Source organism: Hypanus sabinus, chromosome 15 (genome assembly GCF_030144855.1).
Source record: "Hypanus sabinus isolate sHypSab1 chromosome 15, sHypSab1.hap1, whole genome shotgun sequence".
Classification (NCBI taxonomy): Eukaryota; Metazoa; Chordata; class Chondrichthyes; order Myliobatiformes; family Dasyatidae; genus Hypanus; species Hypanus sabinus.
In genome coordinates, this window is record NC_082720.1 from 69,672,647 (window position 1) to 69,696,588 (window position 23,942).

Sequence of the window (23,942 nt, forward strand, 5' to 3'; positions counted from 1 at the left end):
AAATCTTGCCTTCCCATTGCATATGACCTTTCCCTTCTTTTACCTCACAATAATCCACTTCATAAACTTTCAGAGAGGCATGGGAAATGACATTTCTGCACATTACATTCATGCTGACCTTTTATTCTATCCACAGTAATACAATTTGCCTGCATGTCTATATCTTTCCAGGCCTTATCTATTAACTGCTTCTCTAAATGCCTCTTAAGCATGGTAATTGTATTGGACACCATTCTCTGCTTTGGCAGAGATATTCAATAACTGCAACTGCAGCTCAATGCACCAGGTGCAGATATGGCTGTCCGAGGGGCTGGGAGTCTTCCAGACATCCCACATCTGACACCGAGCACAGAACACTGGCCTCACAAACATACTTCCTATCTATTCTACACAGATAACCTACCTCACCTTGACCTGCTATCGCCGAAGCCCCGTTGAACCAAAGCCTTCCTACTCTAACACCCGCTCCTCCTATGCTCGCTCTATAAACCTGTCTCTTTTTAAACTCTTCTCGCTGTTCTACCTGGCTGAAGTCCATACGCTTGCACAGTTGTGCCCTGATCAAACCGCTGAAGAAATAACTGTCTACTTTTAATCTCTTCTTGCTGTTCTACCTGGCTGATGTCCATACGCTTGCACAGTCGTGGCCCCTATTTTTTTAGGGAGAGAGGGTCTGTGGTATGTCGAATGCCAGGTGAACAATGTAGTCTTTGGAGTGTGTCTTTACTGTTGCTTTGATCAAGCTTGCATGATCGATGACAGGTTCTGATGCTTTATTTTGGCTGGGGGGGGGAGGGGGGATTTTTGCTTGCTGCTACTTATACATGGGAAGGAGGGGAGCTGGGGAGTCTTTGGGTTCTAACATTTAACTGTCATTCATTATTCGAGGCATTCCTCTGTTTTCGTGGATGGTTGTGAAGAAAAGGCATTTCAGGATGTATATTGTATACATTTTTCTGACATTAAATGTCTTTTGAAACCCTAAATGGTGTTTTGTGAAGATGCAACATAAATATCCCAACTTTTATATTCTCTGCCTCAAGCTATGAAGGCATGTCAATGCCTTCTTTACCACCTCATCTACCTGTGTGCTATTTTCAGAAAACAATGAACTTGAAACCAAGGTCTCTGTTAATATTTCTCACTGCCCTGCCATTTACTGTGTACACATATTATAGACCTCTTTAGCTTCCCCAAATGTATTTATTTATTTAGAAATCAATGATTTAGATGAAGGCATTGAGAATAACATCAGCAAGTTTGCTGATGATACTAAGCTGGGTGGCAGGGTGACATGTGATAAGGATGTTAGGAGAATTCAGGGTGACTTGGATAGGCTGGGTGAGTGGGCAGATACTTGGCAGATGGCGGTTAATGTGAATAAATGTGAGGTTATCCACTTTGGGAGTAAGAACAAGAAAGCAAATTATTATCTGAACAGTGTAGAGTTAGGTAAGGGAGAAATACAAAGAGATCTAGGAGTCCTTGTTCATCAGTCACTGAAGGTGAATGAGCAAGTGCAGCAGGCAGTGAAGAAGGCTAATGGAATGTTGGCCTTTATTACAAAGGGAATTGAGTACAAAAGCAAGGAAATCCTTTTGCATTTGTACAGGGCCCTGGTGAGACCACACCTGGAGTATTGTGTACAGTTTTGGTCTCCAAGGTTAAGGAAGGACATCCTGGCTGTAGAGGAAGTACAGCGTAGATTCACGAGGTTAATTCCTAGGATGTCCGGACTGTCTTACATAGAGAGGTTAGAGAGGCTGGGCTTGTACACACTGGAATTAAGGAGATTGAGAGGGGATCTAATTGCAACATATAAGATTATTAAGGGGTTGGACAAGATAGAGGCAGGAAATATGTCCCAGATGCTGGGAGAGTCCAGTACCAGATGCATGGTTTGAGCATAAGGGGTAGGTCATTTAGTACAGAATTAAGGAAAAACTTTTTCCCCCAGAGAATTGTGGGGGTCTGGAATGCACTGCCTCAGAAGGCAGTGGAGGCCAATTCTCTGGATGCTTTCAAGAAGGAGCTAGATAGGTATCTTATGGATAGGGGAATCAAGGGATATGGGGACAAGGCAGGAACCGGGTATTGATAGTAGATGATCAGCCATGATCTCAGAATGGCGGTGCAGGCTCGAAGGGCCGAGTGGTTTACTTCTGCACCTATTGTCTATTGATCAACATGGCCCAACAACTCACCGATTTCACCTAGCCCCATCACAGGGAATTTATAATGATCAATTAACCTACTAACCGGTGTTTGGACTGTAGGAGAAAACCCACACGGTTGCGGGGAGAATGCACAAGCTCCTTACAGAATTCCACACTCCGATGCTCTGAGCTGTTACAGCGTCGGGATTAAATCACATCTGCCTGTGCTTCACTCATCTTTCCATCTGAGGCCTTGGACAACCTGCCTTGCTATCTACAACAACACTACCTTCTGTGTCATCCACGAGCTTACTAATCATACTCCTACATTCAGGTCCAATTCATTAATGTATATCCCATGCAAGTGAGATCGCAACACTGATTGGAGTGATACACCACTAGCCACAGACCTCCAAACAGAAAAGACATGGCACACTGCCTCATCAACTCAGTTTTGAATCCAGTTCACCAAATCGCCTTAGATCCCACGTGTTTTAGTCTTCTATTGTTTCTGCTATGTGGGACCTTCTGAAATGCCTTACTGAAGTCCAAATAGACAATGTCTACAATCTCACCTTCAATCTTCTTCAACAAACTCAATTAAATTAGCGAGGTGGGATTTCTCCTGCACAAAATCCCACAAACTACTCCTGATCAGCCTCTGTACATGAACCATACCTCTTACAATTATTTCCAATAATTCCCTACCACTGACGCAAGGCTTACTGACCTGTAGCTACTTGCATCCCTTTTTTCCCATTCAAATGCCTGTTATGCCAGCTGGCATTTGGGGCAACAAAGAAGGTGTTCCATCTCTGTCTGTCCTTAGCCACCCTCTCTACTGCACCCCGAGTGTGGTTCAGGGCGGCTTCATTCACAGTGCCAGTAGCACCCTCTCGGTTTTCACCACTGTCAGCCATGCAGATCCCGGGTGGAAGCTCAGGAATATCATTACACACTGGTATAGATACAGGCTGTTTCTGTAATAAATTTTATCTGACCCATCAGCATTGCTAGCCTTGAGGTGTACCCCCAAATCGGGAGGACCTGTAGATCTCTCTTAGTCTGGCCTGTTTGGCATGGGTGACCCTATCAAGAGTCAAAGCAGCCCTGATTCCAGCCAATATGGTGCTCTAGGACAATGAGGCACAGAACCCTCCAAAGCTAATGCCAAAGCTGTAGCCTTCTGGCAGGACTTGACATCCCTGCTTTCCTTTTTTGCCCCCAACACTTTCCCCAGGCTGGCTGCCATCTACCTCACTTATGTGAGGTATAAACACTTGTCTCCTCACTTTCCTTTTGTACATAAGCAAAAGTTTTACTGGTGTTGAGTCATTTATACTGAAAAACAGTATAAATAAAAAACAAGAATTTGAAGATCTGTAATCAAAATAAAAACACATTTTATTGAACTTATTACAAAATTAAAAGAAAGAAACACTTTCTTTACAAACATACAGAGAAACAATATGTTACACACTGGCCACACAAATAAAACATGCCTAGAGATTGATGATGCCAAATATGCTAGATAATGAAATCAGCGTATTGTTCATTGCTGAATTACGTGGATGCAGTACAACACACTGTTACAATTATATAGTATATTTAACACTCCTGACTGGGCAATATGCTCACATTTTATTAAAATGGTTTAGATAGCACATTTTAGCATAATGATACCAGCGAGAATGAAGATGTGCTACAACTTTGAAATCACTCTTACTCAATTCAGCTTGACCAGCAATTTGGCTCTTTCTGATAGTTGATCACTCCACATCACCTTCACATGCAAGACTCATTCTGGTGTAGCACAGTTTGTCATGAACCTTTGCAGACACAGAATTCAGTTCAAGATCTCCCTCCCCTTCATAAAATACACAACTTTGAAAGACAGTCTCTAGCTTGTGGCCTTCAAACACAATAGCCAATTTTATACATCAGTCTTCAGGCAGAAAACTATAGCATAAAGGGAGACTGCTTTACATTCAAAGCCTAATTGAGGCCAGTGGTTTGAATGGAATGGAGGGTAATGAATATAGATGATCCTGGTATATCAGATATTGTAGGTCCAAGCCTTTGACAGTTCGTATCACTGTGTGTAATACTAATTATAGGCTGTATTTACATTAAAGAAGTCTTGGTTCAATGTGCAATAAAACTGTAGATGCCAGTTGCTGAAAATGAGATCCAGGACATATTAACTGAATGTTTCTGCATCAATCTGGATTCAAGAAAGTTTTATTTTGATACATCAAGTTCTGAACAGTAATTCTTCGAGTATGTAGATAGTGCAACCATTTTTTTTAATCCAGTATAATACCATTCAAGTCAGGACAAGAAACATAGAAAGAAAGAAAGGTTTGCTTTTATGTCGTGCCTGATAATTTTCAGCTAGGAAATGTGGTCACTGTGAAAAGCAAGAAATGCAGCAACCAATTGTACAACCGTTACTCTTATCACAGAAATTGATTGCAAAACAATGTTGTTGAGTAATATTGAGTTAGGGATAAGTATTGGTCAGGATACTGAGGTTAATTCTGTAGTGTGGCCACCATCTTGTCTACAGAACAGGAAGTGGACAGGTTCTGTTTGAATGTCTCATCTAAGTCAGCCTGGATGTTCGAGGTGGGATATGAACCAAGAACATTCTGCTTCTGAAGTGACTATACTACTAAATGAGCCAGAGTTGATGTTACTGGAGGCCAGAGTTGAGTCCTTGTCTAAAGTGCCCCAAGACAGCAGCAAGGTACTCCTCCAAGGCTGAGAGGAATGCTGGATTAACAAGTATCTAGGAAAGCACAAATGCTCCTCTCTCTCAAGCAAAGGAGAAGGCACTACTTTTTTAAAAGTATGTTGCACATTGGAATACTGTCCGATTTCTGATGATAACTTTATCTTGCTGTGTGAGAACTCCTTTTCCTTCAGCTGACTCGTTTGAAGTTCATTCTGTTTGTGACTTTTCCCCAAGGTTCAGAGGTTCTCACTTTTATCTACTCTCACCAGCTCTGACATGCAGGAATATGCCTGTATTTCCCTAAACTGCACCTCTGTGATGAATTCATGATGTAAATATAATCCTTTCCTTTTATAAAAATGCTCTCCACATCTCAGAAACCTGTTCCCACACATGTGAATAACTTGCTCACTGGCCAATTGATTGAAATGGATATTGGACAGTAATACATCTGCTTTATCACATCTTTGTCCTTTATGTGGGAAGCCTGCTTTTAAAGCAATAAATAAGGCTTAACTTTAATTATGCAATGTTTAATAATTAATGCTTATTTTTGTGAATTGCATGCATGAAGGAATATCAAGACTTGGGGAATGGAGTCTTTTCTCTCTAAATTTATAAGACCAATGTTTATTCCCTGGTCAGGTAGATTGAAAGTAAAGATTGTATTCAAGGTAAAGACTGTCACTGATTGCATTCAGGCCCCATGTAAAATTAACAGGGTAAAATTAATAATCAACTGCAACATTATAAACATTATCACAAACCAATCACACAAAAACATGCTGAATTCAAATTGTGACAGTCAAACATGAAAAGTATTAAACCGGCTTTCAGGATACTTTCAAACGTGCATAACCACAAATAGCATACCTGATGCAAATATCCATTAGCAAACAGATGGCATACAGAATATTTTCCACACTCTTACTATTTCAATACTTTTGTGGTTGGGGATAGATTATAGTTGCATAGTACTCAGAAGACCAAATTTTCACAATCTCAAAGTTTACAAACTGAAAAAGTTACAATATTGCATTTGTTTTCTCAGTTTCCTGGTAGTCTTCGACGGGGTGTTTCTCAGTTGGACAATGTCCATACAACGTCAATGTTCTGCCCAATCTGCAGCTCTGCACTCATGTGGTCACAGGACCGGTCAGCCTGGGACACTAATAATTACCCCCCTTGTCCAGAAAGTGTTGAATTACCCTTTCTACTCAGACCCAATGTGAGGGTGATCTTGCAGATCGTGGCTCTGAAAAGTCTCAAAGTGCATGATAAGAGTCGTGAAGAAGTCCTCAGATTAAAACATCACCTCTTCGCAGCTGCCATAGTCACTCTCCATTAGATCAGAGTCTTCATAACAGGTGGGGATCACCAAGTGGGGCGTCATGCCCTGGGCGTGCATGGGTCCGCACTCTGCGTAGGATGGCTGGGCAACGCTGAGGCGAACGTGAACCTTTTGGTACCCTGGCTGGGGGGGAATGCCCGGCGGCTGGGCCTTGAGCAGCTCCGCCGGGTAGTAGCTGATGGCAGTGTATTCATTCTGGCAGCGGGATGGCAGCAAAGGCATCGGACTGCCATCGGGGAAGTCCTCCAGCCCGTGATCGTTGTACTGTGGTGGCAGAGGTGCTCGCTTGCTCCATTTGGGGCGGTGGTCCAGGGGGAATGGGAAGCCATCGAAGGTGTCAAAATGTTCATTGCCCATTGGATGTTGGAGATTCTCCTCCCTTCCTTCATTATGTGGGTATTCATGTGTTCTTGAGGGTTCAGGCTGCGGAGGCCAGACTGGAGGGTCACCATGGTAGACTGAAATTTCAAACAAAAAGAAATGTTAATGTAATTATTCTACCTCCACACAGATTATCACCAGGCACTGCAGAAAGAATAAGCGCAAGAGATTCTGCAGGTGCTGGAAATCTTGTGGACACAGAATACTGGAGGAACTCAGCAAGTCAGGCAGGTCAATGGAGGGGACTAAAACGGTTGCTTATCCACTGCTCTCTCTCCTATTAGGTTCCATCTCCTTCAGCTCCTTACCTTTTCTACCTGTCCCCTTTTTACTTCATCTCCCTCTCCCCACCCACCTTGCTCCTCACTTGATCCTACACCTCATCTGCCAGCTGGTACTCCTACTCCTCCCCCCCACCACCTTCTTTTGGCTTCTGCTGTCTTCCTTTCCAGTCCTGATGAAGGGTCTTGGCTCATAAAGTTGACATTTTTATTCCCCTCTATAGATGCTGCCTGGCGTTTTGAGTTCCTCCAGCATTTTGTGTGTATTGCAGAAAAAGTAAGACTGCACAGTGTTGTCAGAGAGTGATGACTGGGTGGAACGCGTTGGCAGGGATGGTGGTAGATGAAGATGCATTAGGGGCATTTAAGAGACTTATATAAACACAAGGATGATAGAATAATGGAGGGCTATGAGCAAGGGAAGGGTTAGATTAATCTTAGAGTAGGTTCCTGAAGGTTGTTATTTCTGGGTTGGGAAAGGGAATAAGCTTACACTACCTATTCAGTGCTGCCAATGGTTGCGACTCAAATAGCCTCTGCCAACCAAGGCCAGCTTCTGATTTTCATATGTAGCGTAGCTGCAAAACCTGGTGGAACCATTTCTACTGACAGGAGAGGAGGCAAAGGAGGGTTACTGGTGCCTTGAAACCAGTCGTTTTGGACACACAACTCGTCGGCCGGAATTGGCATCTAGGAGAAGGAAAACACTGATCTCAAATCTCTGTTGCCTTTCAGCTACACTCACTTATGGGAAGGCCACTGGTGCCAAACTGTATCAGCCTCTGCCATTCCAGCTGCAGGGGGAGCCTGGTGCATCAGCAACTGCTTGCTCTCCATATCATGTGGCCCTGGCTTGGGTATTATGTAGACAGCTAGGATGCGATATCCATGGTCAACTCTGACCAAAGGAGAGCAGCAGGAACAGGTTAAAATGTCAGCACAGCATTGTGGGCTGAAGGGCCTGTACTGTGCTGCAGTGTTCAATATTCTATAATTTACATCTTACTCTTTTAGACTCCAGTGTAATAAAACTGAACTTTTCCAATATTTCCCAATAAACCAATCTGCCCTTTCCATCGACATATCCACATGTTGTAAAGGCCTGAAAAATCCCAGATGTTTGTAGTCTAGTTTGTGTTGAACATTCTGCCTTAATTTCTTTGTTCAGCATCTAAAAAGTTTCCCTTTTAAAATTTATAGTACTCTGCAAAAGTCTTAGGCATGTATATATAACTAGGGTGCCTAAGACTTTTGCATGGCACTGTAGTAATTTTATGTATTGCACTGTATTGCTGCAGCAAAAGTCACGACATATGTGAGTGATTGTAAACCTGATTCTGATATGGGTTTCTACTGTGAACTGAGAGTGGGAGGGGGCAGGGAGGGGGGAATCATGGTTGGGGAAAAAGAGAATAGAGCAGGCAGCACCAGAGAGACGTTCTGTAATGATCAAAAGACCAATTGTTTGGAATCGAATTACCTTGCCTGGTGGCTCAGGGTTGGGCATGTCTTCACCCACACCAGCCGCAGCCCCAGCCCCCGCCCTGGCACCCCTTCTGTGCTACATGTCCTACATCCCTCCCACAGCGCTCCTCTCTCGCTATTCCCAGTATCATTTGCTCCAGTCAGATTCGCAGCTTGCTCAATGCTCCACATTGGTAAATTCAGTACTGTGCAAAAGTCTTAGGCACCCTAGCTATATGTACGGTACATGCTCAAAACTATTGCACAGTACTCTATGTCTTTTACATTAATGCCTAATTTATTCTCTAATTTGTATATTTTATTTAATATTCACTATTCAATTCTTTACATTTTTTCCTCTTCTTTCAATATCGTTTTTCTGTTCATACAAACGATGAAGAGCAGTTCCAATTTGTCAACAGGACCTGACCGGGCAAGACAGCCAACACCAAGAGCCGTGGGGAGTGGAATAATGATGCAGAAACAATTAAAGAACTGTCAAAAAAATATCCAAGCTGTTGCAAGTGCCCCATGGCTCTTGAATTTATCAAAGCAAAGATCAGGGAGCTTCTGAGTTAGATTTCGGGCTTCATCAGCCACCTCAGAACCGATATGACTGGCGTCAAGCAAATTACCCTTGACTCTAAGGCACCGGCTAATAAGCAAATAACTAAGTAGTCATGTGTAAGATAACTAACTACACAGCTACAGTGCACAATATTGTACCTAATGGACAGAGTCACAAATAAAACAGTCTTCCTTCTGTGTGGGGTTCATTATGTTTCCTACATTATCCTGATGAGTATATTTGAAAAGCACTTTGTTCTGCTGGAAGTAGCTTAGGAATGTTTCAAAAGAGTTGTATACGTGCAAATTTTTCCTGATCTTGCTGAGTTAGAATCTTTTTCCCCTAAATAATAGATCCCTACTTTTGCTCATCCTGTAGTTGACTCAGTTAAGTTCCAAGGGTCACTTTTAACAGAGGCAAAAACCAAGAAGAAACAATTGTTCTGCTTCTGCAGAAAGATGGATTTCAAAATGCTGTATTATTCTAGAACAGGGGTCCTCAAACTGGGATAGGCAGACCCCTTGCTTAATAGTATTGGTCAGTGGCATAAAAGAGGTTGGGAACCCCTGTTCTGCAAGCAATTGGCAAGGCTAGCAATATTATTCATCCTCAATTACTCTTGGGTAGGTGTTATAGAGCATGGACAGCCTCTGACACTGCAGAGAAAACAGTCCAAGTTTGCCCAACCTCCTGTTACAGCTAAAACTTGTTAATCCAGGCAAGATCCTGGTTCATACACCACAGCAGATCTTCTGATAAAAGTTCTCCAACAATGTTCTTGGGCAAGGATTTCCGGATTTAGTAGGAAGGGTGAGATAATCTAATTCAGGATGGTGATGGCATTTCCATTCATCTCTTGTCCTTATCTTTTTCTTGGAAGGCGCAGTTCAGAGATTAGGAGTTGCTATCAAAGTATCTCTGTGAATTTGTCAAATGTTACACAGTGACATTCAAACTGGTTCTGATGATAGTGAATGCTTAGATTCATGAACTGGGTCACAATTGGTGGGGTAAGTTATAAGACCATAAGGCATAGGAGCAGAATTGGGCTGATATATTGTCCCTCTCAACCCCATTCTGCTGCCTTCTCTCTGTAATCTTTCATGCTCTTACTAATCAAGTACCCATCAAACTCTGCTTTAAAGACTCCTAGTGACTTCCACAACCATCTATGGCAATGAATTTCAGAGGTTCACCATCCTCCACATCTCTGTTCTAAAGGGACATCCTTGTATTCTGAGGCTGTGTCCTCTGGTCCTAGATTCCCCCACTATAGGGAACATTCTTAAAACATCACTCTAACTAGACCTCTCAATATTCAATTGGTTTCAATGAGATTTACCCCCCCCCCCCACACACAATCCTTCTAAACATAAGTGAGTATAAGCCCAGGGCTATCAGACACTCCTTGTATGTTAACCTTTTAATTTATAGGCTCATTCTTGTGAATCCCCATTGGAATCTCTCCAAAATCAGCACATTCTTTCTTAGCTAAGGGGCTGAAAATTGCTCACAATGGTCCAAGTGTGTTCTGACCAATGCCTCATAAAGCCTTAGTCCACCAGGATACCTCTCGGACAGCAAGGATAAAAATAGTTCCCTTTGTCTTTTATTTGAAAATGCAAATAGATTTTATTTGGGGTTCAGATTCATCTATATATTTATTTATTTAGTGATACAGCCCTTCTGACCTCTCGAGCCATGCCGCCTAGCAACCCGTGACAAACCCGATTAAACCTGACCAACATGACCTTAGGATAACCTTGGGGCAGCCCATAAATGTCACTACATATTCCAGCACCAACATAGAATGTCCACAATCCATACCAGCAGGCCCACACTCTGCTCAGTTAATTGCAGAGATTGGTGTCATGGGAACTGTCTTTGATTCAGTGCTGCTCTCTGGAATCTGTTCTGCAGGTTGGGACAAGTTTGGTTCTAAGCTTCTCACATTGAATGTTTGAAGTAAATTTGTCATCAAAGTACATACAGTGTATGTCACCATATAGTATATACCAAGGATAAAGAATATAAACAAGAAAGCAAGTTTCTAATGTTGAGGCTTTATAAGAGATTATCAAGGCCTCACTTGGAGTATTATAAGCAGTTTTGGACCTTTTATCTAAGAAAAGAATGTGCTGACATTGGAGAAGGTTCAGTGGAGGTTCACAAAAATGATTCCAGGAATGAAAGGGTTAACATACAAGGAACATTTGATGGCTCTGAGCTTGTGCTTGCTGGAATTCAGAAGAATGAGGGAGTGGGAGGGGCGGGGAGCTCATTGAAACATATTGAATATTGAAAGGCCTAGATAGAGTGGATGTGGAGAGGATGTTTCCTATATGGGGAGTCTAGGACCAGAGGGCACAGCCTCAGAGTCGAAAGATACCCATTCAGAACGGAGATGATGAGAGGAGGAATTTCTTTAGTCAGAGGGTGGGGAATTGGTGGAATTGGTTGTCACAGGCAGCTGCGGAAGCCAGGTCATTAGATGTATTCAAGACAGAGGTTTATAGGCTCTTGATTAGTCAGGACATGAAAGGTTACAGGGAGAAGACAGAAGAATGAGTCTATGACGGAAATGGATCAAATGATGAAATGGCTTAGCAGACTCAATGGGCCGAATGGGCTAATTCTGCTCCCATGTCTTACGGTCTTACAACCCCGAGATTCATTTTATTGTGGGCAATCACAGTAAAAGTAGAGAATGTTTTAAAGGCATCCCACAAATTTCATTCCGAATCATGTTCCTAAAATCAAATTGCCTTTTTTCCCATCAAGATAGGATTAGGCAATTTTATTCAAGCTTAAATACAAGAGTTGTGCACCATTTTAAATCTAACAAAATATGGCATTTTATCACAAGCAAACCAAGAAAAATTATTTTAAGATGTTAGTACGGCAATGCTAAGATACTGGCCTCTTCATGAAGCATCACACTCCATGAGTTAATGTTGCTCCACCTACTATCGCATGTTGGAATGCTGCATGATTGGCTTAGAGATGATTCTGGGCATTTAAACCCATTTGGTTATTCTAACCATTTCACCGACCCATTGCGAGACTAAGTAATTCAACATCTGCACTCAGCAGCCACTTCATTAGGTGCAGGCATTCTCTGAAAGCTCTAGAGATTGTTGTGCGTGAAAATCCCAGGAGATCAGCCATCTCTGAGATACTGAAACCACCCTGTCTGGCATCAACAATCATTCTAAGGTCAAAGTCACTTAGACCACCATTTCTTCCCCACTCTGATGTTTGGTCTGAACAATAACGGGACCTCTTGACCATGTCCGCATGTTTTTATGCATTGAGCTGCTGCCACGTAATTGGCTGATTAGATATTTGCATTAATGCACAGGTGTACAAGTATGCCTAGTAAAATGACCCCTGAATGTATTAATTCTGGAAATGTCCTGATCTATACAAATCATTTGCTCTTTAGATCAACTAACGTGTCTTATGAGAATAAGCCTGATGAGAATAAGCTTAATGAGAATAATTAAGCTTATTACTTGACTCAATAGAAAGAAGCCATAGGAGGAAACTCGGAATTCTCTTACCCTCGTACTCGCACTCCCAGGTGGTTTTTGGTAGAGATTCATTATCCGAGTTGGATGAAGGAGGAGGAGGGAGGTTTGGAGCCACGCTGCACACCACGGTTGGTCTGCCCTTGTGGGTTGGAGTGAAAGTGTTGAGATCTGGCTGAACCTGTGGTCCAAACCCACGGCAGGAGTCTTTATTTAGGTCGTAAGTGGAGCCCTTGAGAATGTTGAGAGGGATGAGCGCCGATGAATGTGAATCACAGCAAGCGTGCTTGGTTATTTCACTCTTAGAAAGTTCATTGCTGCCCAGGACACTCAAGGTAGGTTGCTTCTTCTTCTTGGACTTGAACTTACGGAAGGCGACAAAGAGAGCGACTAAGATGCAGATGGCCAGTACTGCCCCTGCTATTTCAATGATTTCGTACTTGCTGATCAGTGGAGAGCTACGCAACTGCTCATTCCCCAAAACCTCACACAACACTCCAGTGTATCCGGGCGCACAGCTGCAGTTAAAGGAACCGTCAATGTTCTCACAGCTCCCATTGTTCAAGCAGGGATACTTCAGACATTCATTGACATCCTCGTTGCACCTGGAAATTCAAAGCAAAGAATGATCAGGAGCCTTCTTGGAGGTGACATTGGGGATCTAACATAACCATTTTCCAAAAAAAAATGTCCTTGCCAGCCTCGGCCTGGTCAGAGACTTAGAGGAGCTCCCTTGGGCTAAGCGAGGGAAAATGGACCAGGGCATTATTACCCTGTTGCATAATGACTTCTGCTTTGTATAGTGTGAGGACAGAAAACTTGGGCGGTGATATCCTCCACAACATAGCAGTTAATGTGATGCTATTAGAGCTAGGAGTTCAATTCTGTGCCACCTGTAAGGAATTTGTACATTCTCCCCGTGCACCATGAGGATTTCCTCCGGGTGCTCTGGTTTCCTTCCAAGGTCAAGGGACATATGGACTAGTATAGTAGGTTAATTTCTCATTGTGATTAGGCCATAGTTATATAGGTGGGTTGCTATGCAGTGCAGCTCATTGGGTGAGAAGGACCTGTTCTGCAATGTTTTAAAAAAAATAAAACAAAATTGAAAGCCATGAATAGCAAAACTCAGAGGAAAGCAGCCTAATCTTTCTGGGAAAGGTGCCACCTCAGACTGGACGAATTTCAAAGTAATTAAAGATCTTGAAGGTTATTTCCCACATGTACCTCAAACATACAAGTGAATGCATCATTTTGTGCCAGACCAAATCAGTGAGGATCGTGCTGGGCAGTCCGCAAGCATCGCCATGCTTCTGGTGCCAGCATGACATGCCCACAATTCACTAACCCTAATGGTACATCTTTCGAATGTGGAGCTCCGAGAGGAAATCACATGAACACAAGGTCATGGGGAGCAGGTAAAAACTCCTTACAGGCAGCGGCGGGAATTGAACCCCAATCAGTGATTGCTGGTGCTGTACGGCGATGCATCTACCACCAACTTCTATACTGCTCCAATCCTGATTTATTATGGCTAATGTTATTTTCTTATGACTAATACTGAGATAGACAAATTGTTTACAGATAGCAAATGACATTATCTTTCTTTTCCTTTTAAAATTTGTTATCCTCAATTGAAAAATTACTATAGATTTCACTAAATCTTGAGGGGGTCAGCTTTCAGTAAACACTGAAGAACCTTGTGTTCTTATCTTTGATGAAGCAGGAGATCTACGGAAATTTGCTAAGGGATTCAATTCTACTGGCATGAAGGTTTGAAGGTGAATAAGAAAAGGAGGGAAAAATGCAAAATAATCACAAACAGATCAAGTTAAGTGAAACAGTGGTGAGAAATGGGGATTTTTGCAGTTAAAGAGAATACATCTGAGAGAAAGCAGGTAATACAAACGAAATCCTGGAAAAACTCAGCAGGCCAGGCAGCATCTATGGAAAAAACTGCAGTTGACTTTTTGGGCCGAGACCCTTCGGCAGGACAGGAGAAAAAAAAAATGTTGAGTAGATGATGCCCAAAACGGTAACTATACTTTTTTCCATGGATGCTGCCTGGCCTGCTGAATTCCTCCAGCATTTTGTGTGTTGCTTGGATTTCCAGCAACCGCAGATTTTCTCTTGTTGATGAAGAACATTTAGTATGATTAGAAAGGGTCAATGTATGAGGAGTGCTTGGTGGTTCTGAGCTCGTAGAAGAATGAGGGGGGGATCTCCTTGAAACAGTTTGAATATTGAAAGGCCTAGATGGAGTGGAAGTGAAGAGGATGATACCTATAAGGGAGAATCTAGGACCAGAGGGCACAGCTTCAGAATAGAGGAAGGTCCATTGAGAACAGAGATGAGAAAGAATTTCTTTAGCCAGAGGTGGTGAATCTGTGGAATTCATTGCTGCAGAAAGCTGTGGAGGCCAAGTTATTGGGCATATTTAAAGCAGAGTTTGGTAGGTTTTTGCTAAGTAAGGGCATCAAAGATAATGAAGACAGGAGAATGGGATTGAAAGCGATTAGCAAAACAACCATGATTGAATGGCAGAGCAGACTTGATGGACCAAATAGCCTAATTCTGCTCCTATGAATTATAGTCTTATGGAATGCTGTAGAGGTGAAGGTGAGAGAAAGCTCATAAATGTGACCATAGACATATTGTGCCAAATGACCTGTATTTATTTTCTCTGTATACCAGTAAAAATGGAATCAGATATAAGAGACAGTATTAAGTGTCACCTTCACTGCAGAGAAGCTTCAGCACTACTGTCCAGGTAATGTTACTTCCACAGTTTGGGGGGGGATGGGGGGGAGGTGTTGAAGAGGTGGGAGTTATAAAAATCTTGGTGAGAAATAATAAATAAACTTCACTGTAAATCAGTGCCAAGAAATGAGGAATCTGAGGAAAAACAGACATGGAAATGTAAAATGAATGATGTCAATCTGCAGAAAAAATAAACCAGCACATGAATTTGCTATGGGTAGATCAGATACAGTGATTTCATAAAGGGGGCTGTTTGGAATGATTAAGGGTTGATGGGCCCTGTAAGTTGATGCAGGGGTTAGACAAGCATTTAGCATGATTATCAGTTGAAGAGCATACAAAGAGCATGCTGTTTTTTTTTAATGAAGTGATTTATTTCAAGCATATATAGCCTGCAGCCTAAGATGTGAGAGAGATGTTCTTTCGTATGTTGTAATGTATATCTCTTCTCTTCATTAATAGGGAGGTAGAAAGAACATAGCCAGGGAATATAATTCAGTATTTACCTTGGTCCTGAAAACTCTTTTGTGCAGTTACAAATGTAGCCACTCTTCTGTGGAATGCAAAAGCCACCATTTAAACAGGGCTTTGACAGACAAGGATGATTAATCAGTTCACAATGTTCACCAAGAATGTTCTTTGGACACTTGCAAAAATATCCTGGATTTTAAAAATGAAAGAATAATGTTTACATATTTTGTTATAAGATGCACTATAGCAACCTCCTTTCCCTTTTTTTGCTAATTTCATCCCAACCTTTCCAACAAAACTGGAGTTACAAGACACTACAGATGCTTGAATCTGGAACAAGAATCTGCTGGCTGAGTTCTTCCAGCATTCTGTTTCTTTTATTCAAAGTTCACAGTAACAAATTGCATATCTGTCACCATATCCTACCCTGAGATTCATTTTCTTGCAAACATTCACATTAAATACAAAAAAACCCTCAATAGAATCAATGAAAATCTGTACCCAACAAAGATGGACAAACAACCAATGTGTAAAAGGCAACAAATTGTGCAGATAAAAAAAAGGAAAAAAAAACAAAATAATAGGACATGAGTTGTAAAGTCCTTCAACATGAGTCTATAGGTTGTGGCATTAACATATCGAAAGGAAATTACTTGAGGAAATCATCTTGTAAACACCTAGGATTAAGGAAGGGGAATGGAAAATTGATATGATTCATCTTTAAAAAGCTAGCATCGATTCAGTGGACTGACTGGTCTATCAGTCCTGAATCAGAGTTTCAACCCAATCCACTGACAGTTCCTTTGCACCACAGATGCTGCTTCATCTATTGAATTCTCCCAGCAGGCTGTTGGCATCAATGGTGCTTCTGTTCTTCATTTCTGAGCAGACAATTGATGCTAATGATTCCATTTGTGTTGTGGCATTTTGGTCACTAAATTAACTCACTCAATTATCAGGTAAGATTACAGAAATGCCCTATAATTCTACAGGCAAAATGTCTTATCTTTGCTAATATGTGTATTCCTTACCTCCAGTTGGAGTTTCAATGCACATTCCTCCATTTTGACATGGTACTTTCGTACATATTCCAGAGGGGCAACAGTCTTCAACTCCTACAGATGTTTCAATAACCACGTTTGGTTCAGTTGTCCCTTCCTTTTCACTCCTGTTACCACTCTGAAATTTAATCGAACCAAGGCAGCCTTTAAACTCCCTCGTCACTGTTCTGTCATTATTGGGTTCCAGATTTTTCTCTTGAACTTTACCCCCTAAGAACAGCAATGCATTTCTGCGACATGCTTTGGAAAGGGCAGCAGAAGCAATGTGCACACTGTCGAGCACCAGCATTGCTGACTCCTCGGTTACCTTGACCACAACAGAGTGCCACAGGCCAGTGTTGACTGTTACATTGTCCACTGACAGAACACTAGTCATCCCATCACAGGCATATGTGAAGACCAGCTTTCCACTGATAATCTATAAAACATAATCAAGGAGAAACATTTTAAAATACGGTCCTGCACAAATGTATTAGGTCTTTGAAAATAAGATTCAAAGAAAGGAAATGAACAGCCGCAGCACTTTGGGCTGAAACGCTTCATTTGGACTTCTAGAGAGGTACAGCCAGTAAATTGAACCTCCACAGTAGTGTGGCGGCTAGTGAGATGCTATTGCAGCTTGGGGCACTGGAGTGCAGAGTTCAACCAAGCACCTTCTGTAAGGAGTCTCTGCACATCCTCCCCGTGGAAGGCGTGGGTTTTCTCTGGGTCCTCCAGCTTCCTCCCACAGTCCAAGGATGTACTGGCTAGGTTAATTGGCCACTGCAAGTTGTCCTGTGATTAGGTTAGTGTTAAGTTGGGGTTGTCGGGCATTGCTGGGTGGTGCGGCTCGAAGGACTGGAAGTGCCTGTTCCACACTAAATCTCTAAATAAATAAAAGAATGTATAAATAAATAGTGAAGAAGCAGTGCAGCAAGAGCTGGCAAGTGATAGGTGGATTCAAGAAAGGAAGGGTGATTCTAAGAATCTTTTTCCTTTGTTAAGGATATCAAAACAAGGGAACACAGTCTGAGGTGAGAGTAAAGTTAAAGTTAATTGTCATTTGTATGTACACACATTTTATATACATATATATACACATACACACACACACACACACAATTAAAGAGTGCAGTGTTCCTCCAGACTACAGAGTACCCACAACATACATCACACACAGCACATAAACCAAAATATTATACTGTAAACAATTAATAACATATAATTCAAAATGCATGTAGTGAAATGCAACACAGGTGCATGATAAACAGTACAGCGAACAGCTCACCGTCCTAGTGGCGAGACCTAGTGATGGTAGAATATTCAATTCATTAGTCTCAGAGCCTGGGGGAGAAGCTGTTGCCCAGTTGGGCCGTCCTAGTCTTAACTTAACAGTACCTTCTTCCAGGCAGTAGTGGGTCAAAGATTGTGAGATGCTTGGCCGGGATAATCAACAAAGCTTTGGGTTCTTCATACTGGAGCCTCATACAAATAAGTGTGTAATAGTTTGAGTTAAAACCAGTGTATTATGCCTAAACAAGGGAGACTACAGTGGGATGTGGGAAGTGCTGACTGGTGTAGACTGGGAACATAAATGATATGGTGGGAAAGTTGAAGACCAGGAAAAGACTTTTGAAAAGTTTTTTGATAGTGTTCAACAAAAGCATACTGCAGTTAAAAGCACAGAGAATAAGGACGGGTAAGGATACCCAGCCTTGGTAACTGAAGAATTATTCACAGTGGCCACTTTATTAGGTACACCTACTCATTAATGCAATTATCTAATCACCCAATCGTGTGGCAGCAACTCAGTGGATGAAAGCATGTCAACATGATCAGAATGGGGATGAAATGTGAACAAATGACTTTCATTGTGGAATGTTTGTTGGCTCCAGACAGGGTGGTTTTAGTATCTCAGAAACTGGAATTTTCATGCACAACTGACTCTATAGAGTTTACAGAGAATGGTGCCAAACAACAAAATAAAATGAAAACCCAGTGAATGGCAGTTTTGTGGGTGAAAACACTTTCTTAACAAGAGAGGTCAGGAGAATGGCCAGACTGGTTCAACGGTGGTGTGCAGAAGAGCATCTCAATGCATAACATGTTGAACATTGAAGTGGATGGGCTACAGCAGCAGAAGACCATGAACATACACTCAGTGGCCACATTATTGGGTACAGGAAGTTGCAAACCAAAAGCTCATTCATTCAAAGACCGAAAAAACTTTAAAAAGTAACAAAGGATCGTGAAACAATAAATAAGGAAAGGGAACATAGATTATGAAAGTGAACTAGCATAAGATATAAAAACAGACTATAAAAATTTTTATAAACATTTAAAGAAAAACAGACGATGAAATGCGTCATTTAAATCAAATCAAATCAGCGGGGATTATGCTCGGCAGCCCACAAATGCCACCGTGCTTCCCGTGCCAACATAGCATGCTTACAACTCACTAACCCTAACCGTATGTCTTTGGAATGTGTGAGGAAAGCCATGCAGTCATGGGGAGAATGTATAAACTCCATACAGGCAGCAGCGGGAATTGAACCCCATTTGGTTATCATTGGTGCTGTAAAGCAATACACTAACATCAATGCTACTGTAATTATATTATTATAACTATGTAATATAATTACATTATTATATAGTTAAAGGTATATAATTATATAAAGTAGAAAAGGGTGACCAAATTGCATGCAGGTCCTTTGGAAGATGAGAAGGGAGAATTAGTATTGGGTAATATGGAAATGGCTGAGGCCTTGAATGGTTATTCTGTGTCCGACATGCCAGAGAGAAATGTTATGGATGCGCTGAGAATGAGGGCTTTGATACAATCATTGCCACTAAAGAGATAATGATCAGCAAACTAGTGAGCCTGAAGTCCCCTGGTGCTGCTGAGAAGCATCCCAGTGTACTGAAAGAAATGGAGGTTATGGTAGACACTTTTGTGATGATTAACCAAAATTCTCTGGAATCTGGGCAGATCCTGGCAGATTAGGAGACTACAAATGATGCCACTATTTTGAATAGGAAGTAGGCAAAATGCAGGTAACTATAGGCCAGTTAACATTTCCTGTTGAGAAAGTGCTTGAAGACATCATTAAGGAAGAAACATTGAGACATCTGAATAGGAGTTCCATCGGGCAGACACAGCAAGGACTCATTGTATACTTGGAATTCCAGAAGACATTTGCCGCAAAAAAAGACTCATGATCCATAAGACAAGAAACTATGGAGTTGTCGGTTATAGTATGGATTAATTGACTGACAGATGGCACAAATTTGGGATGAATGGGTACTTCTCTGGTTGGCTTTGAGTTGTGAGTGGAGTAACGTGGGGGGGGGGTCAGTGCTGGGCCCTCAAATGTTTATGATATACTGAAAATTAATCATTTGAAAGAGTGGACTGAGTATAGTATATCTAAGTTTGCTGATGACACTAAATTGAATGGAAAAACTATGCAGGGCATCCAGAGAGTCTGCAGAAAGATATAGGTAGTGAGTGGGCAAGAAGCAGGCAGATGGAATACAACATTGGCAAATGTGAGGTTATCCGATTCGCAAGGAAAAGTAGAAGATCAAATTATTATTTAAATGATGAAAGATTGCAGCATACTGTTGTGCAAACTGCAAGAGGCTGGTTTGCAGATACAATAGGTTATTAAGAAGGTAAATGGGCCTTTGGCTGTCTGTGCTAGAGGAATTACATCTAAGAGCAGGAATTGTATGCCGCAACTATACAAAGTACTGGTGATGCTATAGCAGGAGGACTGTGTTCAGTTCGAGTGTCCTTGTGGATAGACTTACTGGCTTTGGAGGTGATGTAGAGGAAGTTCACCCAGTGGGTTCTGAAAATGAGGGGGGTTAGCCTATGAGGAGAGATTGAGACTCCTCAGTCTGTATTCACCGGAGTTCAGATTAATGAGAAGGATAGAAATATATAACCTATGAAAGAGATAGATAAGGTAGAATCAGGAAAGTTCTTTTCATTGGAGTGTGAGACTGGAATTACGGGATATAGCCTCAAGATTCAGGGAAATAGATTTAGGATGCAGATTAGGAGAAATTGATTTTTCCAGAAAGTAAATCTGTGGAATACATGGCCAGGGATAGGTAGAGGATACCCCATTAAATACATTTTAGACACAATTAGGTAGATGTTTGCATCGCAAGGGAAGGGTTATGGGGAAAGGGCAGGTAGGTGGAGCTGAGTCCACAGCCAGATCAGCCATGATCTTATTGAATGTTGGAGCAGGCTGAACAGGCTGGATGACCGACTCCTGCTCCTAGTTCTTAGATTATTTAAATGGGATTTGAGGGGAAAGCGTTTTTAGACAGAGAGTAGCTCACTGCCAGGTGGAGTCACATAGATTCACTATGTTTAAGGAACATTTGGACACACTCTTACATAGGCAAAGTATAATGCAGGTGAAAGGGCTTACTGCAGATGGACAAAAGGTTAGCATACACATACATGGTGAACTGAAGAACTTATTCTCCACAGGACAATCTATAGCTATCAATGATTTAAGAAGAGTTAATTTTTTTCAAATATGATCTGCTTTATATAAAAATAAGCTGATTCCCATGAACCAACACAAACCTCTGCAAGTGCCTGTTAGTACTTTCCCTGATAAATTGCTTCTATAGACTTCTGCATCACTAACGTTGAATGCCATTAGCCCTCACTTGAACAACTATGTTCCAATTGTGATTATATGACAAAGCAAAATTCTCTGGGTTTTCCGAAATGTGAAAGGCACCTTACAAGTGGAAGTCTATCTGTCTTTGCAGTTTCAATGAATAGATCATGCATCTTACCTCTAATAGGATAGAGCCAATTCCTTGGCTGTACATCACTACTGCCTCTGTTTGCAATGTTTTCATTTGGAAGCTAATCTTTGTCGTCACTGGATCTTCTTCACTCAGATAACGATACTTCAAGTAACTGCCACCACTGAATCTCAGAGAAGAATCTGAAACAGTCCAATATCTTTAATGAATTTTCAGCTGACAACACCCGTGGGTGAACTACGTATATTTTCACCATTTACTCAACGGGCCACATTTTCTGGCTGAAACCAGTACTTCTATAGAGAATTTCCAGGCTACCAGAACTTAACAGCTTTATCCCAAAGTCCAATGTTAGCACAGGATTAATTTGGCAAGGGCTTTTGTTTTGATCAACCTGCCATTTCTGCTGCTAGATGCCTGTGCTTTCTATCTGTGGATTCTTTGTGAGCTCCAACCAGGCAGTGTGAACTTCCACAGACTTCTTAACTGTCAAGGCTGGGAAAAACGGCCACCGAGCCCATGGCAGATTCAACCTGGCACAAGTGCAGCAGTTCTGTTAAAATGAACGAGTGAATGGGAAAGTATGTTCAAATTTATTTAAACATTTTTTATGTTGTGCGTCAGAGTGAGTGAGAGATGGGGAGGAGGGAGAGAGGGTGGGGAGGGAGAGAGATCGGGGGAGGGAGAGAGAGGTGGAGGGGGAGAGGAGAGGGAGAGAGACACACACACACAACTGCAAGGTTACAGCTATGAGCTTACATTGCATAATCTGGTGTTACTCTTCATGGAGCCAGGAAGGTGAAGGAGGAGGACTGATTAAATAAACCTTAACGTGAGTGGTTTAGATAGGTTAGAAAGGGGAGCAGCTGCTCACCAATTAGCAGCTGCTTCGAAGACAAGAAGGCATACAACCTGCTTCTATACCATAACATTTCTCTGATTTTGTGAATGCTATTAATAGGAATGCATTGCATGATTGCTGATCTGGGCAGCTCCTGAAGTTCAGACATCGGCTGTGCCGCTGTCACTTGGAACTCATTGATCTACACCTGATTTATAAATTGTCCAGACAAATCTGGATCACTTAATATGTTAAGGAGTTTGAATATTATGTATTAATATAAATATTGATATGTTAACATCTTGGCCGAGTAATGTTCCGTGAGCATCTGGAGAGTATCAGACAAGATGCTCACAGGACATTGAGAATAAATAGTAAAATATATGGAATCTTTGATTTTATGATTATACCAAAACATCTTACCATGACATGAGCAGGTGCGCTGGTGTAGATGCTGAGGAACAATGAAGCTCAGAATGGCGGTTGTGTATGTGAACACATTTCCCATGTCCAGTTGGAAGTTCGCTTGGCAGTGCTGTTGCTGGCAGGAGTGATCAGAACAATGGTGCACTACCCTCACAATGTGAATTTCATCCCTCCTCTTCAAATCCATGGTAGAGGAGATGAGCTTCTCCTGCACAACCCCTGGTTCATAGAAGGACTCTGCTGATTTCTTTACCACCAGGAGGACATCGAGGTTGGAAGAGGCCTGAGCTGGCTGCAGGCTGAGGAGATCAACGTCATTCTTATTAACCAGCAGGAGACTTGCTAAGGACCTTTGAAAGCTCCGCCAATGATCACTGATGAATTTTTCTGGAGTAATCTGTGACAGCTCTACCAGAACAGCTTGGTCTAGCACATCTGGTGTCACATGCATGACGTGTATTTGTGCTTCCACTGTGCTGATGAATTTTCGGTCAGAGACACTGATATTAAACAGGTAGTGTCCTGTCTCTAAGGCATGCAGTGCCAGCACTTTGCCATCTGTGCTGCCCACAGAAAACATGCTACTCAGGGCAAAACCTGGGGCAGTGCTGTATGTGAGAGTGTCGTGTAGGTCAAGGTCTGTTGCGTGAATCTTTCCAACGAACCCCCCAGGGAACTCGCTGTCCGAAGTAACAATGAAGACTTCCAGCGGGAGCACAGATGGTGGATAGCGACTTTCCTTGGTTACACGGATGTTTATAAAAGATGAGGATGACAAAGGTGGCCAGCCACTGTCTGTGACCTGAAGAAAGCACAAGATACTTTTTTAAAAAACATCCCCTCAGTGCTAGGAATCTGAATCAAAATCAGGTTTATTATCACTGACATATGGCGTGAAGCTTGTTGTTTTGTGGCAACAGTGCAGAGCAATACGTAAGATACACTATAAATTAGAAATATGTATAATATGTAGTGCAAAAAGAGAGCAGAATAGTGAGGTAGTGTTCATGGGTTTAGAAAATTGATGGCGGAGAGGAAGAAACTACTCTTAAAATGTTGAGTGTGTATCTTCAGTCTTCTGTAACTCCTGTCTGATTGTAGTAATGAGAAGTGAACATGTCCTGGGTATTGAGGGT

General features: G+C 41.9%; 1 protein-coding gene across 1 annotated transcript in view; it reads right to left on the reverse strand.

Moving 5' to 3' along the window:
* Positions 1-3,641: 3,641 nt before the first annotated feature.
* fat2 (FAT atypical cadherin 2) overlaps positions 3,642-23,942 on the reverse strand; it is a 102,587-nt gene continuing 82,286 nt past the window's right edge. Inside the window, exons 18-23 of the mRNA XM_059990504.1 lie at positions 22,804-23,608; positions 21,567-21,721; positions 16,731-17,178; positions 15,735-15,888; positions 12,502-13,073; positions 3,642-6,702 (exon numbers count right to left, since the gene is read on the reverse strand). Of these exons, the coding sequence (XP_059846487.1) occupies positions 6,197-6,702; positions 12,502-13,073; positions 15,735-15,888; positions 16,731-17,178; positions 21,567-21,721; positions 22,804-23,608 (2,640 nt within the window). The 3' untranslated portion in view covers positions 3,642-6,196. The remainder of the gene's footprint in view (positions 6,703-12,501; positions 13,074-15,734; positions 15,889-16,730; positions 17,179-21,566; positions 21,722-22,803; positions 23,609-23,942) is intronic.